The sequence below is a fragment of the Tupaia chinensis genome, unplaced genomic scaffold (assembly GCF_000334495.1).
Source record: "Tupaia chinensis unplaced genomic scaffold, TupChi_1.0 Scaffold142716_1, whole genome shotgun sequence".
NCBI lineage: Eukaryota > Metazoa > Chordata > Mammalia > Scandentia > Tupaiidae > Tupaia > Tupaia belangeri.
The window spans coordinates 4,672,789-4,692,753 of NW_006202562.1; the positions used below are offsets into that span (position 1 = coordinate 4,672,789).

Below are 19,965 nucleotides of genomic sequence, written 5' to 3' on the forward strand. Positions count from 1 at the left end.
GCAAGGTTGGAGAAGCAAAGCAGGGTCTAAGGACACAGACAATGCAAACAGACGGGGCGGGGTGGGGCCTGAGCATGTAGATGCGTAGATGCCTTCTGGGGCCAGACAGGGACCGCAGCCAGCAGCCGGCCAGGTGGAAGCAGAGGAAGGGGAGTCTGGCCGCAGGATGGAGGTCAGACGCTCTATGCACAGGGGACGGCTGTCCTCAGCTACTGCCACTTGCTGCCAGGTAGGACAGTGGGTATAGTCTTGTTAGACTTTTGCTCTCCCTCCTTTCTGTCCTCCTTCCCCCCTCTCTCTCATGTCTTTCTAAAAAGCCACTGACTTACTTACTCCATGCTAGGAGTGGGGGAGACAGACCCTAGTGGGGTCTCCATGCCACAATCCACCCCAGCCCCAGTGTCCAGGATCATGAGCACCCAGTGTGTGTAGGGACTTCCCAGGACACACACCCAGACCCTTCCGTGGGTCCAGTTGTACCCACTGTGCCAATGCCTGGCTTCTCTTTTCTCTTTTAAGATGAAACACTGCAAAGGCCAAACAGAACTTCACTGCAAACTCCAACCTAGATGAGGAAACTTTCTGTGTTCACTGAGAGTGGGAAGAACCTTCCTGCAGATAGGGCTGAGTCCCTGGGAACGACTGTCAAGGGAGCCGGAAACAGCTGCAGGATTCAGAAGTAGCTGTCTGTATCCAGTGGACTGGGTTCCAGACTCTTTGAAGACAGAATAATTCAGGCATCTAGCTCAGAAGATCTGGCCAGAATGCCAGCGTCACAAAGCAAAAAAGTAGCACTGCGGATCTGGGATGGGCAGCAGCTCAGGGAGAACAGTGACCGGTCGAGAGGCTAAAAGCTACCCTGTGCTGCCCTGCAAATTCAGGTATTAAACGAATACGTATACAAAGGAGCGAAGGGAACAAATCTAGAAGTTCAAGTTAACCTGCTAGAAATAGAGTAGGGATGGGGACCAGCAGTTAGCGTAATGGCTATGTCGCTGGACTCCCATGTAGTTGACCGCGGTTCCAGTCCCAGACCCGGTGGCTTAAAACTCACGCCAGGCGCGTGTGCGTGTGTGCCCAAGATCCCGAGAGGAGAATGGAGGAGAAGGGATTGCGGCGTGGCCATCTCCCCTGGGGGGTGATTTCTCGCTTTCTGTCTCTCTGTCTCTCTCTGTCTGTCTGGTGAGCGCACGCACCCTACAGCAAAAACCTCTTCAAAAAAAAAAAAAAAGAAAGAAAGAAAGAAAGAAAGAAATAGAGTAGGGACAAGGTGTGTGAATTTCCAATGGGAAAAAAAAAATTCACCTTTTCAACTATTAACACAAGTCATGTAAACCCCAGACTGAGATGGGAGCCACTTACGGCTTTACTTTTGAGCACGCGACTAGGGCTCCTGGGAAACAGTGTCTTCCAGTAGTGATGCTGAACTCTTAGAAAGTCACCGAGTAGTGAAAATGATGAGCTAAAACAAACACTTCTAGAGAACACAGCTTTTCCTTCAGCTGCAAAGTTCTGATACACACAGAAACAAATACACACGCACGCTCAAGCGTTCAGTTCTGAATCCCTCAGTCAAGCATTATATATATACTCACCCTCACATCAAGATTCAGTTTAAAAAGTAGGAAATATTGTGGTTTAAAACATAAAAGAAGGCAAAGGTCGCATCCCGAGCAGCACCCAGCTCCCTTAATTCCAGAGGAGACAAGGACGTTCCCCTACTCTGCTACCTAAACTGCCAGGACCTAATCCTGCAAAGTGCTAAGGATAGCTGAGACTGTTTTTCTTTCTGATATGCATTTTGTCTAGAAAATAGACACAGAGAAAGAAAGTGAAAACATGCTGAATAAAGGGAGGTAGGAGAGAGAGATGATGCTGAGGAGAGGAGAAAGAAAAAGCCTCAACTTCTTATCTTTTATTCTCTTTTATATGCAAATGTACACCTGCTAAAATACTTCTAAATCTACAAATAAAAAGAAAAAGAAAACATCTGAACGAGTGCTTTTAACAATCCATTACAACAGCTCCATGAATGTGGAGTTCACCAGCCTCTAAGGGGCGTAGTCAGAGGCAGGGAATCCGCCCAATGCTTTCGCAGAAATCTTTAATAAAAAAAGAAGAGGTGGGCCTGGAAAAGGAGTAGCAAAGGGAGAGGCACGCAGCACTGTCATGACAGCTAGGAATGCGGCCTTGAACCTACAAAGGACTGGGCACTACGAGCAAGGAAGGGTAATTACTGTTCTGTATGAAGTATGTGGAAATTTTAAAATGAAATTTGAAAAATATTATCTGTCCACTGAATTCCCAGCACCAGTTCCTTCCACGCACTTCTTCACCTGAGTGCTTTGTTCCCCCCTCACACACACACAACGTACTGGGTATGTTGCTCATGCTGCAAAGTAAAACCAAAATTGTGAAATAGATTTTTAAAATTAGTTCAAAAGACAGATATTATCGGGACCAGCAGGTGGCGTGGTGGTTAAGGCACTGGGCACTCCCACATGGTCGACTGTGGTTCAAGCCCTAGACATGGTGGCTTGCTTTCTCCTTCTCTCGCTCTGTCTCTTTCTGGTCAAATTAAAATAGATGAATAAATAAACTAAATAAATAATTCTTTTAAAAAAGATGGATATTATCACTGAAATCCAAAATTTGTCTAATAATCTCTTCAAACAGAAATAAGAAAATATTAGATATGGGGCTTCTGAATTCCTAAAATAGAGAAAACATGTATATTTAAGAATTATTATTATTATATTTTCTAATTGCCAGAGGGTGATTGCCAGAGAAAGACAGCAAGAGGGAGAGAAAGCACCCCTCAATGGGGTGTGGTCACACTGCAATCCCTTCTCCATCTCTCCACCCTGTCAGGATTTTGGTCACATAGCCCATGTGCTGGGGCTGGGAATGGAACCACGGGTAGCCATGTGGGATCCCACTCCCTTAACCACTAGGCTGCAGCAGGGCTGGCCCTTTAGGAATGATGTTCAAAAGCCTGTAAATCCATGCGGGTTTGGTTCTATAACCAGCATCATTTTTCATGTCCAGACTTCCTGCAATCAGCACCACTCTGCCAGCTGACCTGGGCCCTCAGGTCTAGTGCAGGTCTCTCTGCATTCACACCAGCGGGCTGGTGTACACCAGAAGATAAACTCCTCATTCACGTGAGCTGCCTGTGGTTGCTTCAGAAAACAGATTTCCACTACAGTCTTAATTTCTATGCACCTCAACAGTTAAATCTGAAAATACATGCGAGGCTTGTAACTGACATAGGTTGTAACAAATATTCTCAAAACGAACCTGAACAATTTTGCTGTTATTACTTTCAATGTGAATTTATAACCACAGAGCTTGCTACTCAACACAGTTCAGTCATGGGAGGTGAGTTTTCAACTCTCAAACTCAGCGAACCTTTAACTTGTCAAAGCCTGAGTACTCCTGATCAGAAAGCTGTATTTTATTGGTATAATTTTTTTTTTTTAAAAAGAATCATTTATTTATTTTAATTTTTGACTAGAGAGAGAGAAAGTGGGAAAATGAGAAAGCAAGCCACTAGGTCTGGGCCTTGAATTGGGGTCTGCCATATGGGAGTATAGCACCTCAACCACCATGCCACCTGCCAACTCCATGAAATAGTTTTTCAGAGACCAGCAGATGACATAAAATGGTTACATTGCTGTATTCCCACAGTCAACCACGGTTCGAGTACTGGACTTAAACCTCGCTCTGGGCACGTGTGCGTGTGTGCCCAAAATCCTGAGAGGAGAATGGAGGAGAAGGGATTGCAGCATGGCCATAGCGATTTCTTACTTTCTCTCTCTCTCCAACAAGTACACGTGCCCTTAGGAAAAAATCTCTGTCTAAAAAAAAGTTTTTTAAAAAACCAGTAGTATTAAATCATATTTATTTAATGATTTATATAATGAGAGGGAATCAGAAATGACAACAATATCTTTATCATCATCTATAGAAGGACCAGGAACAATCACTGTAGAAGATGATCTAGATGCTAAGAATATAAAATATAAGAAACCCCTCCTGACCTTCTGTAGTAGACTGAATAGTGTACCCTCCCCAAAACACTCAGCTAGAACCTCACATTGTGATTGTTTTTTTGAAGAGAGAGATTTTTGCTATAGGGCATGTGTGCTTGCCAGAGAGATAGAAAGAGACAGAGAGAAAGTGAGAAATCACCTCCCAGAGGGGATGGCCATGCTGAAATCCCTTCCTCACTCTCCTCTCAGGATTTTGGGCATGCACGTACATGCACCTGGTGTGAGTTTCAAGCCACCAGGTCTGGGACTTGAACCATAGCCAACCATGTGGGAGTCCAGTGCCTTAACCACTATACCACCTGCTGGTCCCTCACAATGTGATCGTATTTGGAAATATGTTGTTTGCAGATGAATCAGTTGAAGATCTCAAGATGACATCATCCTGCATTTATGGTGGGCCTAAATCCATTGGTGGGTGTCCTTATGGGAAGGGGGGCAGATGGACAAAAGAGGGCTACATGAAGATGGAGGCAGACTGAAGTTATGCTGCCCCAGCCAGGAGCCATCAGTGACTGGAAAGACAGGGAAGAGTTCTCCCCTACAGTCCTCAGAGGGAGCACAGCCTGGTGACAGGCCCTGCTGATTTTAGACTTCCTGCATCCAGAACTGTGAAAGAATACATTTCTGTTGTTTTAAATTTGTGACTTTGTTACATCAGATCTAGGAAAATAATATATTTCTTGGCCCCTGATTTTATTAAAATATCTCAAGTCTGACCCTTTCTTTTCAATTGGGTTTCCCATATAAAATGAGAATGTTTCTCAGTATTACCTTGGGGCTCCTTGAGTTTTAAGACCCCTGTTACATAGCCCTCGAACCAGGGAAGTCCCAGGGATATGTTAGAAAATGCTTATTGTTTGAGTCCCACCCCTCAGAGGTTCTGGTCAAGAGTGTGGCTAGGGCTTAGGTCTGTTCTGGTGATTGCAGAGGGCTTATGTGATCACCAGAGAGACAGAGATGGAGAAGGAGACAGCACCCGCCCTCTACGACCGGGCACGGTCATGCTGCAATCCCGTCTCTATCCTCCACTCTGTCAGGATCTGGGGCATGCACACAAGTGTCTGGTGTATTTTCATGCTGCTGGGCGGGGATCCGCCACAGTCAGATTCTACCATGCAACCACTGCGGGGAGTTTTTCTTGGTACTTAGGAGTTTATTTCTTTGAATGCAGAAACATCCATTCATGAGCACTCTCCAAGAACATGCCTTTTATTCTGTAATGATCACGTTAAAATAGGCAGCACTACCTGCAATGCACTGAGAGGTTTGCTATTGTGAGCAGCAGGCCACAGGCTCCATGGACTCAGCCCTTGCAGGCCGAGTCCTGCACAGATAGGGCTGCATGGCCTGCCAAGGACAGTCCAGAGCAGGTGGTGGTCCCCTTGGTTTTCGGCAAGTTGGGGGTTCTTGTCCCGGTCCAGCAGGGAACATGTCCTTACTGATTCTTGTTGGTAAAGCACTCTGGGCCAGCACAGGTGAAATACACGCTCAAAGCTGTCACTGCGGTCTTTTCTCCTAGAAAAAAATCTAGTGACTGATGACAACCTGGCCATTGCATGTTTCTAGCCCTTTCCACTTGGATGTAAAAACTCAAGCGCTAACACTTTGGGAAGCACAGCCCAGAATGCCAAGTGGCACCTTCGACTCTGTGCTGGCTTCCTAGAAAGATCCTCAACAGACATCTTAGCATGACCTTGAATACTTCTGCTTGCCAAAGAGTATCAGCGAGGGATGGTGCAGTCAGACAACCACTTCCAACACAGCTGGACCGAGAGGACTGGCGTCAAAAGAGTGAGAGGCTGAATGGACATTCTTAGAGGCTTAATCCTCTTGAGATAAAAGCCAAGAGCCCTTTTCACATGGAGCTTAAGGAGAGTTTGGCCAGGATGGGCACGTGGGGTGGGAAAAGTACGGAGGAGTGAATGACTGAAAGAGAGTATTCTGGCCTGAATCAGCAAGCAGTGAAGGGAATGCCTTAATATCCCCATTTTTATTCATTCATTTGACAAAGTAGGTGCCCACCATGTACCAGATACTAAGTTAGGGTGCATTTAGCAGAAACTGCATCGTTTGCTAAAACTAAAACTCACACTGAAAGGTAAATTCAGTGTGAATATAAACAGAGTTGCCAATTTGGGAAATTTCACTTTGAGAGACTCTTTTGTAATCGAGGTAAGTACAACTCCCTTCCCGGCCTGTTTCACTTGGGGGCAACACTGGTCTGACTCCCCAGCCGCCTCATGTCAGGGGTGCTGCACATCCTGCAGGACATGCCTCGGGAACCTGCACCTGGAAACCTTACAAGCTGCACTTCTCCCAGGCCCAGCCCAAGACAAAGGAAAAGCAGGGCTTTGTTCTCCAGTGCTCGAAAAAGCACCCTAGTAGAGTTTATCTGTTACAATATTCGCTGATGTTAACTGATCTGGTTGTCCTGATTGTATAACAGAAGAGGTTCAGGGCTCAGACCCTAGAGTTTGACTTTGATTCAAGATCCAGCACACTAGCTCCACAGCCCTGAGCGGGACACATCTTTTCAGTTTGTGTGTGGTCACTGCAGGCTGTCACTGGTACTTACCCTACAGACCTGTTGTGAAGAGACGGGACTACGGAGGTCTCATGAAGGGAGGAACCCAGGATGGGGTTGCCGTCCCGGATGTTTCCAGGATTTAGCCCATAGAGGGGTAGTATACGTGCGAATGATACACTGCTTTCCACGTACAGAACCCACACGTTCACACACGTCAATATTCATCTTCGATTTCTACCTGGATTCTTTAGCAAGAACAACTAGATTTTTTTTTTTTTTTGGAGAGCTTTTTGCTATAGGGTGTGTGAGCCCACCAGACAGACAGAGACAGAGAGACAGAAAGAGAGAAATCACCCCCCCGGGGGGATGGCCATGCCGCAATCCCTTCTCCTCCATTCTTCTTGGGATCTTGGGCATGCACGCACATGCGCCCGGCGTGAGTTTAAGCCACCGGGTTCTGTGTTAACCCCCCGGGTTTAAGGAGAAAACCCGCCGTTGACTACGTGGGAGTCCAGCGACATAGCCATTACACTAACTGCTGGTCCCCGAGAACAACTAGATTAATGAAAGAAGTAGACGGTATAAACAACAATCACAGGAACTGTGGAATGCTTAATATGGTTTTGTGTAGAGAGGGTGTGTATATGGGAAGGTTTCTATGTAAATCTTAGCATAGAAAACTCACATTCTCCCTAATGATGGTTAACACAGCCTTTGGAATGATAGCCAACTCTTCAAGGAGGAGGCCTTTGGCCAAGGAAACCTATGCTTTGGGGCGATAAATAAATAAGAAAAGGAAATTAAGACATGAAAATCACATTTGACCCCTTAGTACAGAGTGAGAGTCACATTGCTTAGCATCAGAAGGAATGCAAAAAAGAAGTCTCAGAAACAGGAATAATTTCTGGATGCCCCGCTAAGAGTGCGGAGCTCCTGCCAGAGTTTGAACACCCAGCTCAGACCTGGCTAGAAGAGACACTGAACTGCGGTTACTTGTCTTCTGAAACTGAGCTACAGTCTAAAATTACGCTCCAGAAGTTTTCTGTCTTAAATCTGGCAGCCCCTCAGCTATTTAAAAATAGTTACTTGATGGGGCCAGCAGGTGGTTAAGGCAGTGGTTAGGGCACTGGACTCCCACATGACTGACTATGGTTCAAGTCCTGGATCCAGTGGCTTGAAAAATCACATTGGGTGCATGTGCCTGTGTACCCAAAATCCAGAAAGGAGACAGGGGAAGGGATTGTGGTGTGGGCCAACCCCCTGAGGGGTAATTTCTTACTTTCTCTCTGTGTCTCTGGTATGTGCCTTTCTGCGAAAGTCTCTCTTAAAAAAAAAAAAAAAGATAGCCACTCTACACTTCTCAGGTTAAACATCCCTAGGCTCCTCATCATTCTGAAATGGCAGAACTTCAGAGTTCCCCGCCCCAACCTCCTGTGGGGCCACACATCTCACCTCCCTCTCTGCTATACTTCTTCTGAAATAGCTGTACAGCAAATAAAGACTCTGAACTGAAGAAGAGCACTTCCGGACTGTCAAAAGTTATTACTGTAACCTTCTGGTCTATTTCAAGAACAGCTGTAACAAGTAGCTTTCCATCATAACATGAGGGTGTCCTGCACTAAAATAGCCCAAAGTCTCAACGCCATCTTGTCTATAAGGGGGGGGGTGTCTACAAACCGGAACTGTGGGAATACGCTGAAGATACCTTCAGTGTACTGAGGAAACTGATGTCCCCACTACTTCATTGCTTAAAAGACATTCCTTATATATGTGTGTGTATTTCCCAAAACATGTTTCAGAACATTAATTCTGCTGACTAGTGATAGGAAGGATTCCATTTTCAAATAGAAGATAGGTTATTTGTAACTACAGGTTCATTCTTTTTTTTTTTTTTTTTTTTTTAAGGTTTTTTTTTTTTTTTTTTTTTTTTTTTTTTTAAGATTTTTGCCATAGGGTACATGCACTTGCTAGAGAAAGACAGAGACAGTGAGAGGAAAAGTAAGAAATCAGTCCCCAGAGGGGATGTCCATACCACAATCCCTTCTCCATTCTCCTCTCAGGATTCTGGGCATGCATGCATACGTGTCTGGCATGATTTTCAAGTTGTGAGGTCTGGGGCTCGGACCATGGCGAGCCATGTGGGAGTCTAGCACCGTTAACACCATACCACCTGCTGGCCTCAAGGTTCATTCTTCTACACGGTCCCATTGCTGAAAGCCTTCTCACAGTCTTGTACCTGCTGTGGTGCACCACATATACTGCAGAGCACAGAGGCTGTACGGGGCTTGGCCACACCTCTGCAGGTGTTGGCATATTCCTGGGTGGAACGTCACACAGAACACATTTTGGGAATGACTACATCAGCTCATTAACATGCGGGAGGCAGGACATCAGGGGAGGCCTGCAGCCTGGTGATCCTGTGTCCTGCAATGTCCTCAACTCTGGGCACAGAGGGTCACTAAGGATGGCAGGCATGCCCAGGTGGAGCTGTCCAGGCTTTGACCAATGAAATCTCCACCCTCAGCTTTTTGGGATTATTTGCTAAGGGTTTCCTCACGGGGTTAGTTGGAAGTGCTAACGTACTATGGAACTTTCTGCGAGACACCTTTTGGGTGAGGCAGATGCCCTTCTGGATTTGAATCACCAGTTGTGTTTTTGAGTGGGATTTTTATTTTTAAATAATTATTTCATTTTATTTATTATTTTGTAATTTGCTACAGGGCACATGCACTTACCACAGAGAGAAAGAAAGAAGGGGAGAGAAAGGGAGAAAGCAAGTCATCAGGCCTGGGATTCAAACCATGGTTGGTCATGGGGGAGTCCCACATGTCAACCACTATGCCACTTGCTGGCCCCTTAAGTGGGACTTTCTTATAGAAACTGTTTAAAAATTTTTTTCTTTTCTTTTCTTTTCTTTTCTTTTCTTTTCTTTTCTTTTCTTTTCTTTTCTTTTCTTTTCTTTTCTTTTCTTTTCTTTTCTTTTCTTTTCTTTTCTTTTCTTTTCTTTTCTTTTCTTTTCTTTTCTTTTCTTTTCTTTTCTTTTCTTTTCTTTTCTTCTTTTTGACCAGAGAGGGACAGAGAGAGAAAGAGAGAGAGAGAAAGTGAGAAAGCAAACTGACAGGTCCAGGACTCAAACTGCAGGCAGCTGTGTGGGAGTTCAGTGGCTCTAACCGTCATGCCACCTGATGGCCCAAAACTTTTTTTTTTTAAGAGAGATTTTTGCTATAGGGCACATGCACTCACCAGAGAGACAGAACGTGAGAAATCTTCCCCTGGGGGGAATGGCCATGCAGCAACCCCTTCTCCTTCACTCTCCTCTTGGGATTTTGGGCATGCACAACATATGCCTGATGTGAGTTTCAAGCCAGTGGGTCCAGGACTCAAACTGGTTGGCCATGTGGGAGTCCAGCGCTTCAACTACTACACCATCTGCTGGCACCTTGTAGAAACTATTTTTGAGTTTTTAAGAACTTTCTTCTAAGAGAAAGAGAGACAGCGACATAGAAAGATATATACCCCTGACAGGGCCCACATGTTGCAGTCTGTCCCAGACTCAGCCTGCCAGGATCACTGCTACACACGTGTACTCACTGTGTATCAGGAGACCTGGGGACACAGACCTGGGACCTTCCTAAGTGGTCTCAGCATCACGGAGTGTGGTGTCACCACCGTATCCCATGGCTGACCTTCTTGCCAAAGCTACTTTAGTAGTACTGCTGGAAAGCTCTGTCCTGGAGGAGTCCCAGCAGAACTGTGCTTGGGCGCATCTTGGTCCCAAGAGGTGACCACAAACGGGCAATGCAAGCAAGTGCCAGAATAGCAAGGCCGGAGCTGTCCAGCTACCTCCTGGGACATGGGTCAGCTTCTCCTCCTGGGACGCTGCATCCCCACCCCTTCCTTGCTTCTTTTCCTCTTTGAGTTTGCTCTGTGAGGCTCCCTTTTTCTGCCTGTCACGATTTGGAAATGCTGGAGGCAGCGGGAGGCCAGCACAGAACAGTAACACTGCCACCGTCACACAAGAACCACTGTCCCTGTCACAGGTGGGGTGGACTGCATGCCTACTCTGCTGGTGCTTCCACACGCATGGACACCCTCAAACGTTAAGCTCATCCTTGTACCAACCCCCCAGGGGAGACCTCTTGGACATTACTATTCTCTGGAATATTCTAGAAGGGATACAGCATAAACACATACAATCAGCATGCACCTATACGGACAAGAAAACTCAGCATAACCATTATAAAGGGGCAGGCAGTCTCTACAGTAGTCTACTGGTTCCAAAACGGGGCTGAGAGGCTGCGAAGGAAACTGAAGTCAGGGCTGTGGAAGGTGAGCAGCCTTGGAAAGGGCGCTCTGGGCACAGTCCCCTTTGCTGTTGGATCGCTGAGATAAGGCACCTAAATCAGCTCAAGATGTCACCAATACTACTGGACTTTTTAGGTTACAGACATCCTTATTGCCCAGATAAATGTCCCCCTTACATTTAATTAGCAGTTACAACAGCATGCCAGACTGGCCGACTCCCACGCTGACCCTTCCTGTTCCCCTCCTCAGGAGTCAGTCCATCACGGCTCTAGGCTTCTTGCTGGAGCACTGACCTGACTGAGGTGGAGCTCTAGCTGACGGTTATGTAAGCCCCTCCCCAATGCACTCTGCAGGGTACTGCCCTGGCCGGCAAACTCCGGCTTTACGGACTGTGCCTGAGCTTTCCTTTTTAGGTCGATACTTCACACTTGCCATGCTCTACCAAAAGTCAAATCTCCAAAGAATTATGTCCAATAATACAAAATGTAATACAAGGATGATGGTCAAGAACTTTGAGATCAAAGCAGCTGCAACATCAGAAACGGCAGCAGTGTTTATTCAGCCAAGCCAAGGGGCGTGACGCCCTCAAATGGGAACTTCTGGGAGGGCCGGGGCTGGGGAGCAGAGACAACTGAGCGTGTGGAGGCAGGGACAGAAAACCAATGCTCCAACAGAGCAAACGTCTTTGGAAAGTATTTCCATCAAACCTACCACGTAGTTTTTTTTTTCATGTCTAATACTTTGGCATAACACAGGCATGAAACTTTTTTTTTTTAACTGTCAACTAGGGGCCCACAGGTAGTGCAGTGGTTAAGCTGCTGGACTCCCACATGGCTGACTACATGAGTTCAAGACCTGGCGACTTAAAACTCATGCCGGGCATGTGTGCCTGTGTGCCCAAAATCCCGAGAGGAAAATGGAGAAGAAGGGATTGCTGCATGGCCATTCCCCATAGGGTGTGATTTCTCACTTTGTCTCTCCAGCACCCTAAAAGTAACAATCTCTCAAAAAAAATAATTAATTAAAAGAAAAACTGCCAACCATTGATGGACCAATGGCAGGTTGATGAAATCAGATTCTTTAATAATCTTAATGGCAAACAGTCCTGATGACTTCTAGGCACATTGCAGGGGTTTGTGCATGCAGAGAAGAGAGGTCTGAAATCCTAGCACATGACTGTCTGTCCTCTTCTAGAGAAGGCCGATGAGAAAACAACATTTGTGTTAATCTTGGGGAGAGTCATCTACTCAAACCAAGGGGTGACTGGAAAGAATACTGAACAGGTTAAAAAGAATGGGCAACAAGGTCATCCTGGTTTTTACTCAACAGGCCTTTACACTTTTTTTTTTTTAAAGTTTTTGCCTAAGGACACATATGCTTGCAGGAGAGAGAGAGAGAGAGAGAGATTTAGAGAGGGAAAGTGAGAAATCAACCCCTAGGGGGTTGCCATGCTGCAATCCCTTCTCCTCCATTCTCCTTCTGGGCTCTTGGGCATGCATGCACATGTGCCAGTATGAGTTTCAAGCCACTGGGTCTGGGACTAGAACTGTGATCAGCAAGGTGGGAGTCCAGCAATGTAACTGCTATGCTATCTGCTAGCCCCAAGCCTTTATAAATTTAGCTGAAATAATTCAGAAGCCATTGGGTAGTTCTGCATTCAAAGGTAATGAAGGGAAAAGCATCCAAAGACGGGTTACCCGTGGCTTCAGACAGCCTTCGTTTCTCCTAACAGAGTTTTCTCAAAACGAAGAATAAGACCACAATAAACATATCAATGCAGAAAATGTTTAAAAGAAAACCTTTGCATTTTGGAGTGAAATATTATGATGCATAATATACACAGTAACTGCTCTACCATAAACTCCTATTTCAAAACCAGAGTTCATCACAGAAATATGAGTTTAAAAAATTAATCATCATGCAATGAATTGTGTTGCCATAAAAGCAAGTCATTCTTTCCTGCTTATAAACAACAACAACCACACTACCGCATATGCACACGCATGCCTCAGTGCTCAGTGCAAGGGGGTATTTACTTGTATAAATATTTAAAGTCAGACCTTTGAATTTATAATGAAGTAGTACACTACTTTACAAAATAAGGTACTAGTAAATTTAGATGCACAATGAACAGAACTCTGTTCGGAATACTAATTGCTCCTATTGATATTCTGAAACTACAGAAAGGAATGATATCAGTCAGATTCCATCTAAAGAAGCCTAATGCAAGTGTAGAAATCTTAACAGGTCTTGAATAAGCCTGACTGGTAAAGATTTTAAATTATGAGCCAGGTTTTTTTTTTTTAATAATTCTCTAATTTAACATCCTTCCTTCCTTCCTTTCTTTTAATATGACCAGAGAGGGACAGAGCGAGAGTGAGAGAGAAAGGAGAGAGAGAGAGAAAGTGAGAAAGCAAGTCGCTGGGTCTGACACTTGAACCGTGGTCAGCCATGTATGTGAAAGTCTAGTGCCCGTAACCACCACACCACCTGCCGGCCCCATGAGACAGGCTTGTAATGGAGGTGCAAGTAAGCTTTCAGTTTGGCACATGTTTGTTCTGCTCTTATGTTAATGATACACATTCTGTTACTACAGAAAAGGAGAGTAAAATCAGAACTGTGTAGTTTGCCATATAGTGACAGAGTGTCCCCCCCCCCCAGGGAGACTGACCTTCTCACACGCACCCACGCATGGACACACACACTGGAAGGCTGTACAAGGGAGGCTGCTCACAGGTGAGATGTGCAACATGACGATGATGGGTCCAACAGACAGCTCTTTCCCACCTCAGTTTACGTGAGTGGAAGCTTGTGTTTTACGCCCATGACTCACCTCTTGCTCCGGCTCCGGCGTGCAGTAAATACGTTTGCGCTTGGCGGTGCCCACAGACCACTAAGCCAGCGTGTCCTGCCCACGTGACAGGCTGCACCTTGTGTTTGTATGGCCCTGGGCCCCATAGCTTTACCTGTGACTGGGATCTCCAAGCCCACACTTTCTTCATTGCTCTCCTGTCTGCAGTCACTTGAAACTTCTAAAAATGAACACATAATAATAAAATGCATCTCAGAGCTTGGAACGGAACTTTGTGTGAGTTTTTAACTGCTATTTTATTTTGATTGCTTCTCTAATTTTGTTTTGTTTTGGTTTTTTTGGGGGGGTTGTCCATTTCTTCTCTGAAATTGTTCCTAAAAGAAAACTTATTTTAAAACCAAGGTTATCTCTATGTTACTTTTGTGTAAAATAATTTTGCCTAAAATATGTCAAGCTCAGATGAGACTTAAAACAAGGACAAATCCTGTGCATGTGTATTTTATAAATTATTTTTCAGAATTATTTAACTTATTTATTTATTTTATTTTGACTAGAGAGGGAGAGAGACAGAGACAGAGAGAAAGAGAGAGAGAGAGAGAAAGCAAGTCGCCAGGTCCAGGCCTTGAACCACAGCTGACCACGTGGGAGCCCAGTACCCTTAACCACCACACCACCTGCCGGCCCCTTGTTCTTGTATATTGGCTTCTGAATAGTTCCTGAGCAACTCAGAGCTGTCTTGGAGATACCATTAAAGCAGTTTACTGGCTGGCCAGCTGACTGCATGGTGACTGAGGCAGCTAGATCCCATATTGCTGATGGCACAGTTCAAATCCCATATCTGGTGGCTTGAAAAACATGCCAGGCTTGTGTGCAAATGTGCTCAAAATCCTGAAAGGGAAGAGAAATGGAGGCAAAGGCATCGCAAGGTGACCAATTCCCTCTAGGGGGTGCTTCCCCTCAACCCCTAGTGCATGTGCCCACAATCTCTGGGTATTAAAAAGATTTGAAATTGGTCATTAAATTTTTAATTCATAAATTCATTGATTCATCACCTATTTATTTATTTATGTATTTATGTATTCTAAAAATTTCCTATAGGGCAAGGGCACTCACCAGAGAGAAGCAGAGAGAGAGAGTGAGAAAGGGAGAGAGAGAAAGGGAGAGGGAAAGGGAGAGGGAGAGGAAGAAGGAGAGAGAGAGAGAAAGCTGCCAGGTCCAGGACTCGAACCACAGTCACCCATGTGAGAGTCTGGCAGCCCTAACCACCTCGCCACCTGCTGGCCCTTTCATTGTCTATTTAGACTTTGATGAGATTCCAAAAAGCACAACTAAAATTATAAGTCAATTCTATTAAGTGACATAAAATAAGTTGTAGTATTTTATGTACTCATTTTATTGGAATCATCTTCATCCCTATGGGAACAAAGTATCTATTGCTAAGTGATTAGCTTTTTCGAGACTTTACGATGTAGAAATATACGTATTTTATTAGAAATTCGGGCGTACATGGGAACCAGCAGTTAGCGTAATGGCTATGTCGCTGGACTCCCATGTAGTCGACCGCGGTTCGTGTCCCAGACCCAGTGGCTTAAAACTCACGCCGGGTGCGTGTGCATGCGTGCCCAAGATCCCGAGAGGAGAATGGAGAAGGGATTGCGGCGTGACCATCCCCCCTGGGGGGGTGATTTCTCGCTTTCTGTCTCTATGTCTCTCTCTGGCGAGCGCACGTGCCCTATAGTGAAAAACCTCTCAAAAAAAAAAGAAATTCGGGCGTACAGACTTACAGTTAGGTTTCCATTTCCTTTAGGCCAAACAGTACATATATTTACTGGGTGATGGTATGAAACAAGTAACACTTTACAACATCAAGATCACAGGACGCCACACTCAGCAGTATTGCACAGGCACGCCCTGAGAAAGAGGGGGGCATGCCCTCACTGTGCTGTGCTGGGGACAGGCCCCCCACACTTACCTCGCTCGCCTGCATGCGCACCACTGAGCCACAGAGCGGGCTCTGCTCCCTTCTTTCTGCCACTGTCGTTCAGAAAGGATGGCAAGCTACAAGACGATTCGTCACTGTAGAGGGCCGAGCCATCAGCACACTCTTCTGGAAGGGCTTGCCTGGAGAATGCTGTTGCCTACAGAGTCCCAAAGAAAGCACAGAGAGATGGACACAAACTGCAGCCCTTGCCCCTTGGTCTCAAAGACCCAACCTTCAAACTTAGTTTTAGGTTAAGCTTTACTTAGGTATGTATTTGCTTCTTGACATAAAACTGAAATTTAAATGTTGTCAAGACAAAATAACATCTGGTTGTTTTCCAGTGTAATTTAGTTTTTTACAAGTCACGTTCTCAATAGTACACCTTTTGAGAACCGAACCGATGTCACGCAGAAGTGTCTTTTTCCTTGTGAAGCACAGATGTGACTGCCTTGGTTAACCTGGGCTGGCTTGTGTGCCCACTGATAAATGCATGAAAGTAGCGCCCCAGCCCTCCTATTGGAAAGATTTACTGGGTCATTTCAAGAATCCTGTTTTCCAGGCATGTAAAACAGATTTGTCCTGGAGTGTAAAAGAGATCTGGAAAAATGTGCCTGCAGTATCCCCAACCTCCTAGAAATGACCTCTGAATCCATCCCATATGGGAAGATTAGAGAAAAATGTGACTGAAGAGGATGCACTGAGCCCCCCCACCCCCCAAAAAAAAAAGGCACCAACATTCTTTCAAGTCTGTCTTCAACCAAGAGTAAGGCTGGCCTGCACTTTGCCTCTAAGTCTGCTTGAAGGTGAGAAATTCACTCAGCACTCCGTCTGCCTTCTCCCCAAGGGCACTGGGCTGTCTCACCTATGTGACCTTGTGTGCCCCAGACAGGAGGCCGACACAGGTGGTACTACAGCCAATGTGAGCAGTGGAGAAAAAGTGGGCACTAACGGAAATTAGGTTAGTACCCAGGTCTCTCAGTGCCCAGCTCAGCACTCCCTCCCTCACGCTCTAAGGAATAAAAATACACTAATGTGAGTTACATTTTTAGTGTGCAATAAGTGACCAATGATGGTGGAGTGCACGTTTCTACATGCTCAAGTGGTTGGAGAGGAAATCTCTGTGGTGGCAGTAGCTCTCACTGCCATCGGACAATGATGGTACCTACAAGGTATGCATCAGCCCAGCCCAGCCCATGGGAAACGAACACAAGACCTCACAAGTTAATATGAAGAGCAGAACTGGAGGAAGCTTCCCAGGTCATCTGTACTTACAAGTGAGGTGGTAACCATGCCATTATTCAGTAACCAGGAGGAAAAGAATAACCCTTTCCTATGCTTGATGGAAGAAGGCAAAGATGCTCAGAGCAGGGAAATCTCGGAAGCAGAGCATGGAAGACCTAGCCTTGCATGTTGGCTTTGAAGAGATTTCTATTTATTTATTTATTTGGAGAGGTTTTTGCTCTAGGGTGTGTGCGCTTGCCAGAAAGACAGAGAGAGACAGAGAGACAGAAAGTGAGAAATCACCCGCCATGGGGGTCAGTCAGGTCAGGCCACATTGCAATCCCTTCTCCTCTATTCTCCTCTCAGGATCTTGGACACACATGCACATGTGCAAGACCTGAGTTTAAGCCCACCAGGTCCAGGACTCGAACCACGGTCGACTACATGGGAGTCCAGTGACATAGCTATTACACCAACTACTGGTCCTGGCTTTGAAGATATTTCAAGCCACTGCCTTTGGCCCTGACATTCCTTCAAAGAACCTGTCCCCTGCTCTCCCTGGGACTGGCTGGTCTCTTGGGTGCACGGCCTGTCCTAAGAGCTGGGGCAGCTGATTTTGGGCAATTTAAGGAGTTCTAGTCTTCTTGCATAAAGAACTTACTATCAAGTGAGCCTCAGGGACTTTCCTTCATTTGCATGAACTACTGCCTGGACTCAGATCACTGTGATAATCTGTTGGGACAAACCACTCAGCATCCATATTCCTCCAGTCTGGGGTACAGGCATAAAGTCCTACCCCCGAAGCTGGAGGGTAGACCAGGCTGGATCTCAGCACTGGCTGACACATTGCCTCTACCTCAGCTGCCTACATGGGGCCTCCAGAATCTGAACAGGAAGGGAGGACAGTACATTGACACCACCCCCTTGAACTGCCAGCTCTCAGGGTCAGTACGCTCTCTAGACTATCCTGGGTGTCTCCACCTGTCCTGACCTGGTCTGTCTTGGCCAGTAATCCTGGATATATGACAAGTATTTTAAGATGAACAACAAAAAAGAAATGAACAGATGCAACAGTGCACCCTGGATGCCACTGCTTGGCAGGCTGAGGCCACGTGAGAGGCCCAGGCTCACTTCCCAGCCCACCCTACAAGGCTGGGTACAGTGGTGTGTGCCTGTGATCCCAGCTACTTGGGAGGCTGAGGCAGGAGTACGTGACACAGTGAGAGCCTGTTCCCCTGGAAACAAAGAGTTGGCCCAATCCTACAGTGAAAGCTCTAACTAAATTTTCTTTTCCCCTGAGATTTAAAATGATACAAACATTCTGACAGAGCCTCACATGTATCAGTTAAACATTATATTACCTTGTGCAATAGCTATGTCTAATCATTTCTTGACCTGACCTCATAATAGCCACTGCCTTAACACATTTTGAAGAATAAAACTGTTAAAGAACTGGGACCAGCAGTTAGTATAATAGCTATGTCGCTGGACTCCCACGTAGTCGACCGCGGTTCGAGTCCCGGACCCGGTGGCTTAAACTCACACTGGGCGCGTGTGTGTGTGTGCCCAAGATCCCAAGAGGAGAATGGAGGAGAAGGGATTGCAGCATGGCCATCCCCCCAGGGGGTGATTTCTCGCTTTCTGTCTCTCTCTGTCTTTCTGGCGAGCACACGCCCTATAGAGGAAAAAAAAAAAAGAAACCTCTCCAAAAAAAAAAAAAAAAAAAGCCAGTGGGGGGATGGTGGTGGGGAAAGAACTATGGAAGTTTTCCATACTTTTTAAAAAAAAATTACCAGAGGACACGTGTGCTCACAAGAGAGAGAGAGAGTGCACTGCTTTCCCCACAGGGCATGGTCACGCCCAATCCTCTTTGCTTCATTTCTCCAACCTGTAGGAATAATTTGGGGCACATACCTGGCATGTTTCCAAGGTACTGGACTGGGATTCAAACTGTGGTCAGTCATATGGGACCCAACCCCCTTAACCATTAGGCTACAGCGCTGGCCCAAAGCTTTCTATACTTTCTACTGTAGAACTTTCAGACACAAGGATGATTCACAGAGTTTTAGGCCATTTACAATAAACAAGTCTATCACTCCTCTTCTCTCTCAGTCGCTGAAACGGAATTGGACTGCCGATGACTCAGATGACTTTACACTGGTCCCTCGACCATGACACACAATCCATTTTGCGCACCTCTTTCAGATCAGATCCTCTTTTGTATTAGCTAGGCTCCAGCTGGACTTTAAAATAATACAGAAGGGGCTGGCAGATGGCATGGTGGTTAAGGATGCTGAACTCCCACATGGTGGACCACAGTTCGAATCCTAAACCTGGCAGCGTGCTTTCTCACTACCCCCCTCCCATGTTCCTGTCTGGTCAAATGAAAATAAATAAATAGAGTTAAATAAAAATAATTCTGTAAAAAAAAAAAAAAAAAAAAAAAAAAAAAAAAAAAAAACACAGAAGAAAGTGGCATAGTAAGACTTCAAATGTACTCCTCGTAAGTGTACGGCCATTGCGGCCTGCTCTGTGCCAAGCAGCCTTTCCCAGTGAGGTAGGGAAGTGACGGCGTGCGGTGCCACCAGGTCAGTTTGCTGCATCTACTGTATCCCATCTGTCTTCACTGTTTAATGCTCACCTCCAGGATTTCTCTTACTGTTTTGATAGAGATACTTATAGAAACACTCATCTTTTAAGACAGTTGTGCAACTGTACACCTCTAAAGACTGTGGTAGGTGACAAATTACAATGTGAGAATGGTTGGGTCAACTCCACTTGAGAGTGCCGCAGATCCACACAACAGGTCATCTGTGAAGGAACTCTAACATGTAGGAAGTAATAAAGACAAGCAGGGACAGAAATAAAAGTTGGTCTCCTGGGGCTGGCAGGTGGCGCGTTGGCTAAGGGCACTGGACTCCCAGATGGCAGACTACAGTTTAAGTACCAGACCTGGAGGCTTGCTTTCTCTCTTTCTCTCTCTCATTCTATCCCTCTCTAGTCAAAATAAAATAAATAAATAAATGGATAAAGTTAAATAAAATAATTTTTTTTTAAAAAGTTG

The 19,965-nt window shown here is 45.6% G+C and overlaps 1 protein-coding gene across 2 annotated transcripts in view; it reads right to left on the bottom strand.

Annotated features, from left to right (window-relative positions):
• Window positions 1-19,965, bottom strand: part of KIZ (kizuna centrosomal protein) — a 131,624-nt gene that overhangs the window by 19,583 nt on the left and 92,076 nt on the right. For both annotated transcript variants that reach the window (XM_006163627.2, XM_027766346.1), the window contains exons 8-9: window positions 15,672-15,837; window positions 13,854-13,919 (exon numbers count right to left, since the gene is read on the bottom strand). In XM_006163627.2, the coding sequence (XP_006163689.1) occupies window positions 13,854-13,919; window positions 15,672-15,837 (232 nt within the window). The remainder of the gene's footprint in view (window positions 1-13,853; window positions 13,920-15,671; window positions 15,838-19,965) is intronic.